Source organism: Cottoperca gobio, chromosome 4 (genome assembly GCF_900634415.1).
Source record: "Cottoperca gobio chromosome 4, fCotGob3.1, whole genome shotgun sequence".
Classification (NCBI taxonomy): Eukaryota; Metazoa; Chordata; class Actinopteri; order Perciformes; family Bovichtidae; genus Cottoperca; species Cottoperca gobio.
In genome coordinates, this window is record NC_041358.1 from 28,847,972 (window position 1) to 28,862,578 (window position 14,607).

The 14,607-nt window shown below is 41.0% G+C and overlaps 1 protein-coding gene and 1 long non-coding RNA gene across 2 annotated transcripts; one reads left to right on the forward strand and one right to left on the reverse strand.

Annotated features, from left to right (window-relative positions):
• Positions 1-635: 635 nt before the first annotated feature.
• LOC115007346 (PI-PLC X domain-containing protein 1) lies at positions 636-12,972 on the forward strand. Its single transcript, XM_075074121.1, is given in 7 exon segments — positions 636-926; positions 3,337-3,473; positions 3,568-3,696; positions 3,773-3,928; positions 11,380-11,563; positions 12,632-12,784; positions 12,787-12,972. Coding segments are annotated over 7 exon segments (912 nt in total). The 5' UTR covers positions 636-868; the 3' UTR covers positions 12,882-12,972.
• On the reverse strand, positions 2,622-5,442 carry LOC115007347 (uncharacterized). Its single transcript, XR_003832174.1, has 3 exons — positions 5,406-5,442; positions 5,156-5,250; positions 2,622-3,986 (listed from the first exon to the last, which is right to left on the reverse strand). It is a non-coding gene; the product is annotated as an uncharacterized LOC115007347 (long non-coding RNA).
• Positions 12,973-14,607: the final 1,635 nt, after the last annotated feature.

The window sequence follows — 14,607 nt, forward strand, 5'->3', positions numbered from 1 at the left end:
GTCTGACATGAACAAACAAAAACAAGCTGACCTCGCAGGCCGCCAACAAAAGGCCTTGGATGATCTTAGTATTTAGATCTTTACTTCAGTAAAGGTAGTAATACCACCGCGCAGAAATACTCTGTTACAAGTACAAGTCCAGCATTCAAAATCTGAGTGAAAGTACAAAAGTATCAGCATCAAAATATGTACTTAAAGTACCAACATTGAATTTAGATACATATGGTGAGTATTTCGTTAGATCATTCCACTTCTTTCTTTTCCCCTACATTTTGTAATTGGTTTATAATTGTATTTTATTTTATATATTTACTGCTATTCTTATCATGAAAGTTAACTACAAAGACACAAAATGACCACAAAGAGACACAGAAACCACCACAGTGTGTGTGTGTGTGTGTGTGTGTCTTTATAACACACACCTATATCTCTGGTATTATTTTGGGGGTGTAGTGAGGAGCAGGTTGTCCCTACAGGGGCCTCAGCTGGGAGGGGAAGATGTGTATCTGTGTTCAGGTGGAAAGTCTTTTTATTCTATTTTATTCGCTGTTGTCTGTCTCGCCCCGCCCCCTCGCTGACGTCATAGCCACGAGGCTGCGGAAGTGTAAATAGACACGTGTTGTTCCACAGAAACACAAGAGGCAGGTTACACATGAAAAGTCTCGTCTCACCGGATTCACCTGTCAGTCAGCTGTCAGTCAGCTGTCAGTCAGCGCAGAGGAATGAGGAAGTGTTTCACCTGCTGTGTGTGGTGCAGAGGATCACGTGATGTCCCCTCACAGCAGGCTCTGGACTACAGAGTCTGGACTCCAGATCAGTTCCTCTCCTCTGACACACAGCATGGACCCCGAGCTGCTGCCAGGACTGGATGTCAGCCCTGCCCGAGGAGCTGTGGGACACCCCCCTCACCAACCTGGCCATACCCGGTAACACTTCCTCTTCTCTTGTAGAGCCGGCAGGGTTTTATACTTCAGATATAGAAGACAGTCACATCTCATTGATGTGAAGAATAATGAAGACTTTGTTTAATGAATATAACATTTAGTCAAAATAATAAGAAGATTAATCAAATAGATTTCTGTCGTCAGTAAATCACAACAATACATTTAAAATAAGTTCTATAAAGTGAGTGTAGATCTGTATATTTATGATCAGAAACAAATGAGACGATTTACTCCAGTTATATACAAACTTTTATATGTATAATATATATATATATATATATATATATATATATTTATATTTTATATATATGTATATATGTGTATATATAGATATATATATAAGAGAGAGAGACACCAGAGGGTAGAGGAGATAGAGAGAGAGAGAGAGAGAGAAGAGAGAGAGAGAGATAGAGAGAGACAGAGGAGATGGGTGAGATATAGGGGAGAGGGATGAGAGAAGAGAGAGAGAGAGAGAGAGAGAGAGAAAGAGGGAGAGGGGGAGAGAGAGAGAGAGAGAAAGAGAGGAGAGAGAGAGAGAGAGAGAGAGAGAGAGAGAAGAGGAGAGGGGGAGAGAGATGGGAGAGAGAGAGAGAGAGAGAGAGAGAGAGAGAGAAAGAGGAGAGGGGGAAGAGAGAGGAATCGAGAAGAGAGATAGAGAGAGGGATGACGAGAGAGAGAGAGAGAGGAGAGATAGGGGAGAGAGAGGGAGAGAGAATAGAGAGAGAGAGAGAGAGAAGAAGAAGAGGGAGAGGGGAGAGAGAGGTTGATAGAGAGAGAAGAGAGAGATAGGAGAGAAAAGATGGGAGAACCGAGAGAGAGAGATAGGTAGAGGGAGATGAGAGATGAGATGGTATATAGGGGAGAGAGATAGAGAGATATAGAGAGATAGAGATATAGAATATATAGAAGAGATATTAATTTATATGATATAATAGAGATAATAGAATAGATATAATAGAGAGATAAGAGAGAAGAGAGATAGAGAGATTGATATTGGATAGATAGATAGATATATAGTAATATAAAAAATATGGTATATATATAGATATAAATTACATATTTGTTATATATATATAGATATATATATATATAAATATAAATAGTATATATATATATTTATATTTGATATATATATTTATATATATAAAAATATAAATAGTGTATATATATATACATATTTATATTTTTATATATATATATATATATATATATATAAATATATATACATATTTATATATATATATATATATATATATATATATATATATATATATATATATATATATATTATTTTTATTTATATATATATATATATATATATATATATATATATATATATATATATATACATATTTATATATATTTTGGTACTGCTGTGCTACGTTATTGTTAATGTAATGTTTTGTAATTACGTTATTGGTAAGGGGGCGGGGTTTGTTTGTCCTTGTCATTTGCACTTATAAAGAAAAACTAATAATCATTGTTTACAAATAATTCAAGTACTTTTTATACACAATAAATGCCAAAAACTCAGTTTCCAACCTCTGAAATGTGAATATTTGCTGTTATTCAGTATCAGAAATGCATTATGAAGAGGGATACACAATAAATCAATAATGTGGCTTCGTAAACATTAAATATATTAAACAATAAATAAATAAAACAATAAATACACTGGAGAGTATCAGATACTTTATTTTCCATGCAAAGGTAGACATGTGTCTTTGCAGGTGAAACATCTAATATTAAAAACGGGGTCAAATAAAACACATTGACTTAAAGAAACTAAAGAAGTTACATTAACAGCAGGAGTTCAAATGAAATACATAAAACGTGGCGAGGTAGTGAGCTGTCCTTACTGAATAATATATGTTATGACAACAGGGACAAACTTAACAAATGTGAAGACTTGAATAAAAACATAATAACCTTCTTCTTCTTTTCTTATGTTATGATCAGCTGTATACGTTTAGGTTATTAGAGACTTCACATAAACATATAAACTGTCAGTCACACATACTCTTAAATCCAGCGGGTAGAATAAGTATCGAACACGTCACCATTCTGCTCAGTGAATATATTTATAAAGATGCTTTTGACATGAAACTTTCCCCAGATGTCGGTGACAACACAAACAATCCACACATGCAAAGAAACCCAAACTAATAAGTTCAGATATGTTGTGTGTAATAAAATGAACGACAGAGAGACAGGTTTGAACACGCTCACTGAAATGTATTTAATACTTTGTGTAAAGCCTGTTGCTGACGACAGCTGGATGTAGAAACTCGTCTCATGCTTTGGTCAGGGGGGGTTGTTCCACAAACAGGTTCCTCTTCGGTCACCTCTGAGCTTTACTTCTTGTTAACTCCCCCCCCCCCCGTGTGTGCAGGGAGCCATGATGCCATGAGTTACTGTCTGGACATCAACTCTCCTTTGGTCCGCTCTGAATCCGACTGTCTCAGGATGCTGGACGCACTGTTCTCCTGTTTCACCAGACCCACCATCTTTAAATGGGCCACCACACAGGTGAGCTGTACTGCAGGTGACGGAGAAGGTGTTTGCTGTTGTGTAATGTTTATTTATAGAAGTGTTTTTGATGTTTGGTGAATCTTCCTCGCAGGACAAAAGCGTGGAGGAGCAGCTCTCGATGGGGATTCGATACTTCGATCTCCGCGTCGCACACAAACCCAACGACTGCTCCAGCGACCTTTACTTCACACACGTCATATACACACATTTGACCGTTTTAGTGAGTACAGTCATCGTATTGTTAAAGGTCCAGATGTTTTTAAAGCAGGGTTATAGTGACTGTGCTCTCTCCACAGGAAACCCTGTCGTCTGTGGCCTCCTGGCTCGACTCTCACCCAAAGGAGGTCGTTATTCTGGCCTGCAGCCATTTTGAGGGAATCGACGAGCGACTGCATCAGTCGTTCATTTTCTGCCTGAAGAAGATGTTCGGCTCGAGGCTCTGCCCCCACAAGGTGAGCTCTCTCCTCGAACAGCTGATTTATCCGTCTTATATCTGTGGAGGAGGTTCACCTGGAACAACATTTAAAAGTTCTTTATAACGCAATAAATAAAATACAAAGCAGACAAACTGAACATGTTGGAGAACGTCTGTTAGAATATAACTTCTGACTGGATAGTTCAGTAAAAAGGATCAGATGAACAATCAGGTGGATTACTGAGCGGGTCTACCGGGCACAGGTCCAGGGGTCCAGAGTGTCAGGGGCCCCCCCCGCCCTCACCTGCAGAATGTCACTCAAAGAGACACAAAATGACCTCAAAGACATAAAACACAGAAACACAAAACAACTACAAAGAAACATTTAAAACTACAAAGAAACATTTAAAACAACAAAGAAACATTTAAAACAACAAAGAAACATTTAAAACTACAAAGAAACATTTAAAACTACAAAGAAACATTTAAAACAACAAAGAAACATTTAAAACAACAAAGAAACATTTAAAACTACAAAGAAACATTTAAAACAACAGGGGGGGGGGGGCTTCAGCAGGTTGGGGCCATGAATTACAGTGTTTGTATTTGTGAAACGTGTCGTGCTGAACAAGCAGGGCAGATATTTACTACAAATACTAACTGCAGTAAAGAACTGAATGGAGAGAAACAGTTCAGGACGTTATTGGATCAGATCTATACGAGACGCTGGAACGCTCTTTACATCTGAAGTGAATTCTTTAGTTTGTTTTATTTCCTTGTGTGATGTTAAAGACCAGAATGGACTTCAGCGTATGAATCAGAGTCTGAAAGAATCAAAGCGTCGTCTGAGATGCTAAAGGACGTGAACATAAAGGATCCACAGACTCTGACGCTGCAGTGGAACCAGACCTCTTTTCATTTCCTGTTTCAAACAATGTCAAACATTTCACCCAACCAATAACAACTCTCGGTTCTGCTATTGTCGAAAACACATTAAGGTGAGAGACAAACTGTTCGTGCACCAGTGAATGTAGAGACGAGAGGAAACATCAGAACATCCTAAAGGAGCTTTTTCTCACACTCTTCAGCAGAAGTCTCCACTTCAGCAGCACTTACATACACCAAACTTTCCACTTTCATTCCTCTCTATATTCTGAAGCTTTGTGCAGAGGGCTTTGTTCACATGTCACTCACAGCTCATGTTATACATGAAGTGGGGAAGTGTCAGCTGATATGTGTGAGCTGTTTATTTGAGCCTGTTCACCTTCATGCAGGAGTTCATTAGAGCTCGTCTTCACTGAACACATGAATACTTGCTGCAGTGTGTCGATGTGTTTCACAGAAGAAGTACTGCAGTATCTGGAAGGTGGAGCTCAATATTAAAGAGTGCAGAAGTTATTGGATGCAGATTGTCATTAAAATAAGAAGCAGCAGGTGGAGCCAGACACACACACAGACTGACAGACAGTTCAACAGTCACTGCTCCTACTGTTGAAGCAGGTCAGTGAACGCACCTTGATCTCTGTGTTGATGCATCTGCTCCACCTGGATCCTCCTGCACACCAACACACAGACCAGAGAGCATGCTGGGAAACTACAGCAACACAAAGGTCCTTTAAATCCTTCAAACTGCACATTTCATGACTTTCATTTGTACGTTCTTTCATTTCCCCACTCGACAGACACAAAACATGTCTCCTTATTACTGTAGTGATAATATTGATCTGCAGTAATACAGTAGTTTCATATTCACAGCTGATCTATAAGACAACATCTGATCACCACGTGCTGCTACTTTGCTCAGTTATTGTCTCAGATCAGCTTCACATTGTCTCCGTCAGCTTTGTTTGATACCCTGGAATGAAGACAAGAAGAAAAGACTTGATGTTTGTTTATTCATCATGTGAAGCTGCACTTTGTTCTCACATCAGTAAAGTTCAATGACTTCATGTACACGTTCACTTTGAGCACAATGTCAGCATGTGAAAGACAAGAATGAATCCTCTGCTGATGGATTATGATCAGGATAAGTACACTTCTATAAGCCCTCATAACAACAACAACACATCAATGTGCTTCTAGACGTCTTTCTAACAGAACAAAGTGTCCAGGATGAAGCTGCTGCTTCCTCTCTGAACACATGCAGTGGAAGAGAAACAAGATAGAAATACATCAACACAAATATTCATCAAACATTGAGTGGACATGTTGATGCAGAGACAGCAACATGATGAGCAGTGAGAGCCTCCATGGCTCCACAGACAGAGGGAGCAGCTCCACCTAAACAAAGTCCCACATTACACAACCACTGATGACGTCAAGCACCGCCCACAATGTTTGAGTGACAGCTGAACAAACGCCACAACAATCAGCCGTCGGCACAAACACGGAGACGAAATACGTTTCAGAGTTTAAACACAGAGCTGAAGCCGCTTCCCTTAAATCACACGTTCACATTCATTTTAAAGAAGAAGTCTTTTTAGTCTTAACATGTTTAATACAAACCCCACCCAGGATGAGGGTCATGTTCAACTTCACTGTTAACATTACAAGAACATTGTGTTCAAAGTAAATGTGATCTGTGATCAACATTCACAGGAAACTATCTGCTCACACTTCATCCTGGTGTCACACAAACCTCCTGCACTTATATTGTGATTATTATTCAGGTTCATTGTACAGCTGATCATCTGGAATATAATATGAAACATAGAACATGTCACTTAGTGCGGGGGGGTTAGTTTACTCACTGAGAGAAGAAGACTCCCTGAAGGAGAACCAGAGATTTACTTCTGTCTACTTGAGTTTACAGAACTCAGCAGTGGATCCATAAGAAGAATATAAACCTAACTCCAGCGTAGAGCGGCTGAGAGAATGTGTGGTGGACTCTGTGCAGGAGAGTCATGGTGTCAGAGACGCTGTAGAAGGACAGAACACCTGCTCTGTGATCCAGGTACACTCCGAGTCTGGAGGACGGCAGGACCTGAGACGGGAGTGTGGACATTGTTGTGATAAAATATATAACTGTCATCGTCACAATATAACATCCCAGGATTTATCATTGTATCCAAATCCACATTCACCCCCCCCCTGCTCTGCTGATGTTCTTGTATGCGACTGCTACACTAACGTCTCCCCCGCTCCGCTTCCACCTCCCAGTAACTACGTCCAGTCAGACTCTCTCTACTCAGCACCTGCCACCATACAGTGAATCTGTCTGTGTGATGAGAATAAGACTGAGGTTGTACTCATTAATGTCACTTTTCTGCCCCCCATCAGATAATAACAGCTGTGTGTATGCTGTGTTTGGATCCAGTGTGATGTCACGTGAATACTTTAAGAATCCAGCTCTGGTCTTGGGCTCTGCTGACAGTGAAACATCCACTTCAGTCCCAGTCTGTGAGATGTTTGTCCACTTCTCTCTCAGAACGTCCTGGAGTTCATCTGTGACTTGTGACACAGCCGCTGTCACTTCCTCAAAGTATCTGAGAGGGATGTTGATGCTGGAGGAGAGTGTAGACTCACTGAGTGGGGACAGTGAGGGGTAGTTGTGTAGAAACTGGTTGTGGTCCTCTGTGTGTGCGAGCTGCTTCAGATCAGCGTCTTTCCTCTTCAGCTCAGTGATCTCCTGCTCCTGCTTCTCCTGAAGCTCTTTGACTCGACTCACTTCACTTTCCTGCTGCGATCTGAGCTGCTGCTTCACATCAGAGCTTCTTTTCATGCATGAGACGGATCAGCTGAGTGAACATCTTCTCACTGTCCTCCACTGCTCTGTCAGCAGAGCGATTGATGACCTCCACCTCCTGCTGAAGCAGCTTCACATCTTTCTCTCCGTCCTGGATTCTCTGCTGGATGTTTAGTCGACTCCCCTCGAGCTCTCTCTGCCTCTCAGTCCTTTCTGCTGCAGCTGAGACTGTGTCGTGGCCTTTATGTTCCTCCACAGAGCAGAGATAACAGATACACTGCTGATCAGTACGGCAGAACATCTTCATCACCTCATCGTGACGAGAGCACATGTTCTCCTGGAGCTTCTGGGAGGGCTCCACCAGCTTGTGTTTCATGAATGTAGGTGATTCATAATGAGGCTGGAGGTGTTTCTCACAGTAAGAGGCCACACACTGCACACAGGACTTGAAGGCTTTCAGTTTTCTCCCAGTGCAGACATCACATCCCACATCTTCAGGTCCAGCATAGCAGTGATCAGCAGGAGCAGCTTGGAGTCCAGTCTTCTTCAGCTCCTCCACTACAGCTGCTATAATGGTGTTCTTCAGCAGGACAGGCCTCGGTGTGAAGGTCTGCCTGCACTGAGGGCAGCTGTGGCTTCTCTTCTCGTCCTCTCCATCCCAGAAGCTTTGAATACAGTTCTTGCAGTAGCTGTGTCCACAGGGAGTCGTCACCGGATCCTTCAGTAGATCCAGACAGATGGAACAAGAGAAGGTTTCGCGGTCCAGCTGAACTCCTTTCTGCGCCATTTCTCCTTCACTGCCAGCGACTGTGTGAGTCTCACTTCCTGAGGAGTGTAGGGTATAAAGGTCCTCCACATGATAGGAAGAGGAAGGGGGGGGGGGGGGAGAGCAGGGTGTGACAGATACTGTGTGAGTCTCACTTCCTGAGAAGTGAAACTAGTTTGAGCTGCGATCTCAAAGCATGTGTGTGTGCAGCGAGTGGAGCCTGTCAGCTGTGTGTGTGCAGCGCCATGTTGGTTACACCCATCCACACAGCTGTAGATCTGCAGGGGAGGGACCAGGAAGTGTATGAGCAGGGGGGGGGGGGGGGGTTATAACAAGCTCCACCACATTACAGGAAGAGGAGGGGGGGGGGGGGTTATAACAAGCTCCACCACATTACAGGAAGAGGAGGGGGGGGGGGGGAGAGCAGGGTGTGACAGATACTGTGTGTTCAACATGTTTCACAAACACTCACTTCAGCTTCAGGAAACTTCTTACAGTCAGTTTAGACTTCAGCTGTAAAAACAAAGGAGTCGTCCTGTAGTGAAGTACAAATACTACAGTAATACTTCAGTACAGTACAAATACTACAGCAATACTTCAGTACAAGTACAAATACTACAGTAATACTTCAGTACAAGTACAAATACTACAGTAATACTTCAGTACAAGTACAAATACTACAGTAATACTTCAATACAAGTACAAATACTACAGTAATACTTCAGTACAAGTACAAATACTACAGCAATACTTCAGTACAAGTACAAATACTACAGCAATACTTCAGTACAAGTACAAATACTACAGCAATACTTCAGTACAAGTACAAATACTACAGCAATACTTCAGTACAAGTACAAATACTACAGCAATACTTCAGTACAAGTACAAATACTACAGTAATACTTCAGTACAGTACAAATACTACAGCAATACTTCAGTACAAGTACAAATACTACAGTAATACTTCAGTACAAGTACAAATACTACAGTAATACTTCAGTACAGTACAAATACTACAGCAATACTTCAGTACAAGTACAAATACTACAGCAATACTTCAGTACAAGTACAAATACTACAGCAATACTTCAGTACAAGTACAAATACTACAGTAATACTTCAGTACAGTACAAATACTACAGTAATACTTCAGTACAAGTACAAATACTACAGTAATACTTCAGTACAAGTACAAGTACTACAGTAATACTTCAGTACAAGTACAAATACTACAGTAATACTTCAGTACAAGTACAAATACTACAGTAATACTTCAATACAAGTACAAATACTACAGTAATACTTCAGTACAAGTACAAATACTACAGTAATACTTCAGTACAAATCCTACAGTAATACTCCAGTACAAGTACAAATACTACAGTAATACTTCAGTACAAGTACAAATACTACAGTAATACTTCAGTACAAGTACAAATACTACAGTAATACTTCAGTACAAGTACAAGTACTACAGTAATACTTCAGTACAAGTACAAGTACTACAGTAATACTTCAGTACAAATCCTACAGTAATACTCCAGTACAAGTACAAATACTACAGTAATACTTCAATACAAGTACAAATACTACAGTAATACTTCAGTACAAATCCTACAGTAATACTCCAGTACAAGTACAAATACTACAGTAATACTTCAATACAAGTACAAATACTACAGTAATACTTCAGTACAAGTACAAATACTACAGTAATACTTCAGTACAAGTACAAGTACTACAGTAATACTTCAGTACAAGTACAAATACTACAGTAATACTTCAATACAAGTACAAATACTACAGTAATACTTCAGTACAAGTACAAATACTACAGTAATACTTCAGTAAATCCTAACAGTAATACTACAAGTACAAATACTACAGTAATACTTCAGTACAAGTACAAATACTACAGTAATACTTCAGTACAAGTACAAAGTACTACAGTAATACTTCAGTACAAGTACAAATACTACAGTAATACTTCAGTACAAGTACAATACTACAGTGATACTTCAGTACAAGTACAAATACTACAGTAATACTTCAATACAAGTACAAATACTACAGTAATACTTCAGTACAAGTACAAATACTACAGTAATACTTCAGTACAAATCCTACAGTAATACTTCAGTACAGTATAATACTACAGTAATACTTCAGTACACGTACAAATACTACAGTAATACTTCAGTACAAGTACAAATACTACAGTAATACTTCAGTACAAGTACACATACTACAGTAATACTTCAGTACAAGTACAAATACTACAGTAATACTTCAGTACAAATACTGCAGTAATACTTCAGTACAAGTACAAATACTACAGTAATACTTCAGTACAAGTACAAATACTACAGTAATACTTCAGTACAAGTACAAATACTACAGTAATACTTCAGTACAGTACACATACTACAGTAATACTTCAGTACAAGTACAAATACTACAGTAATACTTCAGTACAAATACTACAGTAATACTTCAGTACAGTACAAATACTACAGTAATACTTCAGTACAAGTACAAATACTACAGTAATACTTCAGTACAAGTACAAATACAGTAACACTTCAGTACCAGTACAAATACTACAGTAATACTTCAGTACAAGTACAAATACTACAGTAATACTTCAGTACAGCAGTACAAGTACAAATACTACAGTAATACTTCAGTACAGCAGTACAAGTACACAGTTAATATACTTCTCAGCACTCGATGATATAAAGCTGTAGAATACAAGACTAAATATAAAGTACCAATCAGAGTACACAACAATATACCAAAGTACTACAACTCAGATACAAACGCAGGATCAGATTCTGTCGTCGAGTTTCACATCGAAGCTTTAATGTGAGGAATGAAGTTTCATGATATATGTTACATAATGTTTATATTTAAACATGAACACTTGTGATATAAACTGTGTTGATGTGAGTCATGAAGTGGGGAAGCTTCATGATATCTGTCAGTTACATGTTTGACCCTGTTCACCTGGAGTGCCTTCACCTGTGCTCCTCAGGGATCCGTCCTGACCCTGCGGAGCCTCTGGGCTTCGGGTCACCAGGTGCTTCTGTCCTACGACTCCCAGACTGCAGCGAGACATCCGGAGCTGTGGCCGGCCATCCCCTACTGGTGGGCCAATCAGCGCACAGCGCAGGGAGTGATCCGCTACCTGGACTGGAACAAAGAGCTCGGGCGTCCAGGTGAGTTTTCACTGACGCTCAGACAGAATGTCGTGTTCACCTTTGTGCCTCACTTTGAAGAAACTGCCATAAAATTATATTTTAATATTATTTTCTGCTTTCATGTTTTTAACCTTCAGTCCTGATGATAACAAATATTCATGTTTTCATAATTGAACCCTTTAAATTGAGTTTTCTTTTCTTTATGTCAAATCAGTGTTTACAGACTGTACAGGATACAACTTAGACCCTCTGTCCTTACACCCTCTATCCTTACACCCTCTGTCCTTAGACCCTCTGTCCTCAGACCCTCTGTCCTCAGACACCTCTGTCCCTTAGACCCTCTGTCCTCAGACCCCTGTCCTTAGACCCTCTGTCTTAGACCCTCTGTCCTTAGACCCTCTGTCCTCAGACCCTCGTCCTTAGACCCTCTGTCCTCAGACCCTCTGTCCTTAACCCTCTGTCCTCAGACCCTCTGTCTTAGACCCTCTGTCCTTAGACCCTCTGTCCTTAGACCCTCTGTCCTTAGACCCTCTGTCCCTCAGACCCTCTGTCCTTAGACCCTCTATCCTTACACCCTCTGTCCTTAGACCCCTCTGTGCCTTAGACCCTCTGTCCTCAGACCCTCTGTTCTCAGACCCCTCTGTCCTCACTCTCTGTCCTCATACCCTCTTCCTCACACCCTCTGTCCTTACACCCTCTGTCCTCAGACCCTCTATCCTCAGACCCTCTGTCCTCAGATCTCTCTGTTCTCAGACCCTCTGTCCTCAGACCCTCTGTCCTCAGACCCTCTGTCCTTAGACCCTCTGTCCTCAGACCCTCTGTCCTTACCCTCTGCCGTACCCTTCCTCAGACCCTCTGTCCTCAGACCCTCTGTCTTTAGACCCTCTGTCCTCAGACCCTCTGTCCTTAGACCCTCTGTCTTTAGACCCTCTGTCCTCAGACCCTCTGTCCTCGGACCCTCCGCTCTGGATGAATAAAGTATCTATCTAACTTAGGATCTGAGGGTTAATGCAACACTCATTACAACATGATGATAAATGTCCTCAGTGATGCACAAAGCTTAACTAAGTCGTCTGGTTTTTTCAGAGGGCTTCTTCGTCTCGGGCCTGAACCTGACGGCGGATCGATGCTTCATCACGGAGAACACGAAGCAGTCCCTGCGGACGCTCACCTTTGGTAACTGGGAGTGTTTGAGGGACTGGCTGGAGCAGCAGGTGCCGGGATCGCGGCCCTGCAGCCTCAAATCATCGCAGGAGACTTTGTGGGTCCACTTCCTGTCTGCTCGCTGGTCATTGCACTCAACCAAAAGCTTCTACGGAAGAATGCAGCCAGATGAAAAACTCTTTTATTCCACGGGAACACAAGTGTTCTGAATCTACAGCTCTAATGTGCAATATGTTTACAAGAGCGGAGGTCATTCTTTTACATTTTATTGTTAAATATTTTGATGTACTGTACAATACATACAGACTTTTAAAAATATATAAATATATAAGTACAGTTGTACGGAAGCCCTGAGAGGCAAGTGATGAATAAAACTCTGGTGATTCATTTTCTGTCTGATCGAAACAGTTTTCTCCTGATGACGCAAGAAAAACAGGTTTTGCCAGGATAATGTTTCTAAGTTACATTCTTCTGTAAAAACTGGGAAATAAATGTTGTAATACTTAATTCGGCCACTAGAGGGTGACGTGCAGCTCCGCCCCCCCCCCCATGTTCTAAACACTAAAGTATTCACATCTTCCTGGTGAGTTTTAATTTCTCACAACATCTTGTGTTAGTGAGTTATGTAACATTACTTTAAAGTCACCTGGATGAAAACACTTTTACTTTAGAACCTGAGTCGTGCTGCACGTCAGCCTCTAGTGGCCGGATCGAGTATTACAACAACACACACCTTTTACACCTGTTCTTAAAGGGCCAGTGTGAAGTATTCAGGCTGATCTTTTAGCAGAAATGGAAAAATATTATTCATAACCATGTTTTCATTTGTGTAATCACCTGAGACTACGAATGGTTTTGTTAGCTTACAATGAGCCCTTCAAATCTACATCGGGAGCAGATACATGTTGCACCGCCGTGTTTCTACAGAACGGACAGACTCTGGCTCGAGAGGGCCTTTCATGGTTTTGTGTTACCTGAAGGCCACCGTAGTTCTGCCGCTTGTAAAAATGCGTTAACACCAGCAGACGCCTGAATGTAGACTCCTAAAGTAGTTAAGGCCAATCAATACTTTCCACAAAGGGACCCCTTTGGTCCTTGTGACGCAAATTATGTTATCTGCCATGTCTGCGAGGGTCCACGAGGGAGGACCATCTGCTTACAGCCCGAAGAAGAAGGAGAAGAAGGAGAAAAAGAAGAAGGAGAAGAAGGAGAGAAGGAGAAGGAGAAGCAGAAGCAGGAGAAGAAGGAGAAGAGAGAAGGAGAAGGAGAAGAGAAAGAAGGAAAAGGAGAAGGAGAAGGAGAAGAAAGCAGAAGAGAAGAAGAAGAAGAAGAAGAAGTAAGGAGAAGAAGCAGAAGAAGGAGGAAGAAGAAGAAGAAGCAGAAGGAAGGAAGAAGAAGAGAAGAAGAAGAAGACGAAAGGAAGAAGGCAGAAAGAGAAGAAGGAAGAAGAAGAAGAAGGAGTAAGTAAGCTAGAGAAGCAGAAAGAAGGAGAAGGAGAAGAATAAGAGCAGGAAGAGAAGAAGAGAGTAAGAAGAAGAGAAGCAAGAAGGTAGGAAGAAGGCAGAAGAGGAAAGAAGAAAGACTAAGAACGGAGAAGAAGAAGAAGAAGAGAAGAAGCAGAATGTAAGAAGAGAGAGAAGGAGAAGAAGACAGAAGCAGGAAGAAGGAAGGAGAAGAAGAAGAGAAGAAGGAGAAGGAGAAGGAGAAGGAGGAGAAGAAGAAGAAGGAGAAGAAGAAGAAGAAGAAGAAGGAGAAGAAGAAGAAGGAGAAGGAGGAGAAAAAGAAGAAGAAGGAGAGAAGAAGAAGAAGAAGAAGGAGAAGAAGCAGAAGAAGGAGAAGAAGGAGAAGGAGAAGAAGGAGAAGGAGAAGGAGAAGGAGGAGAAGAAGCAGAAGAAGAA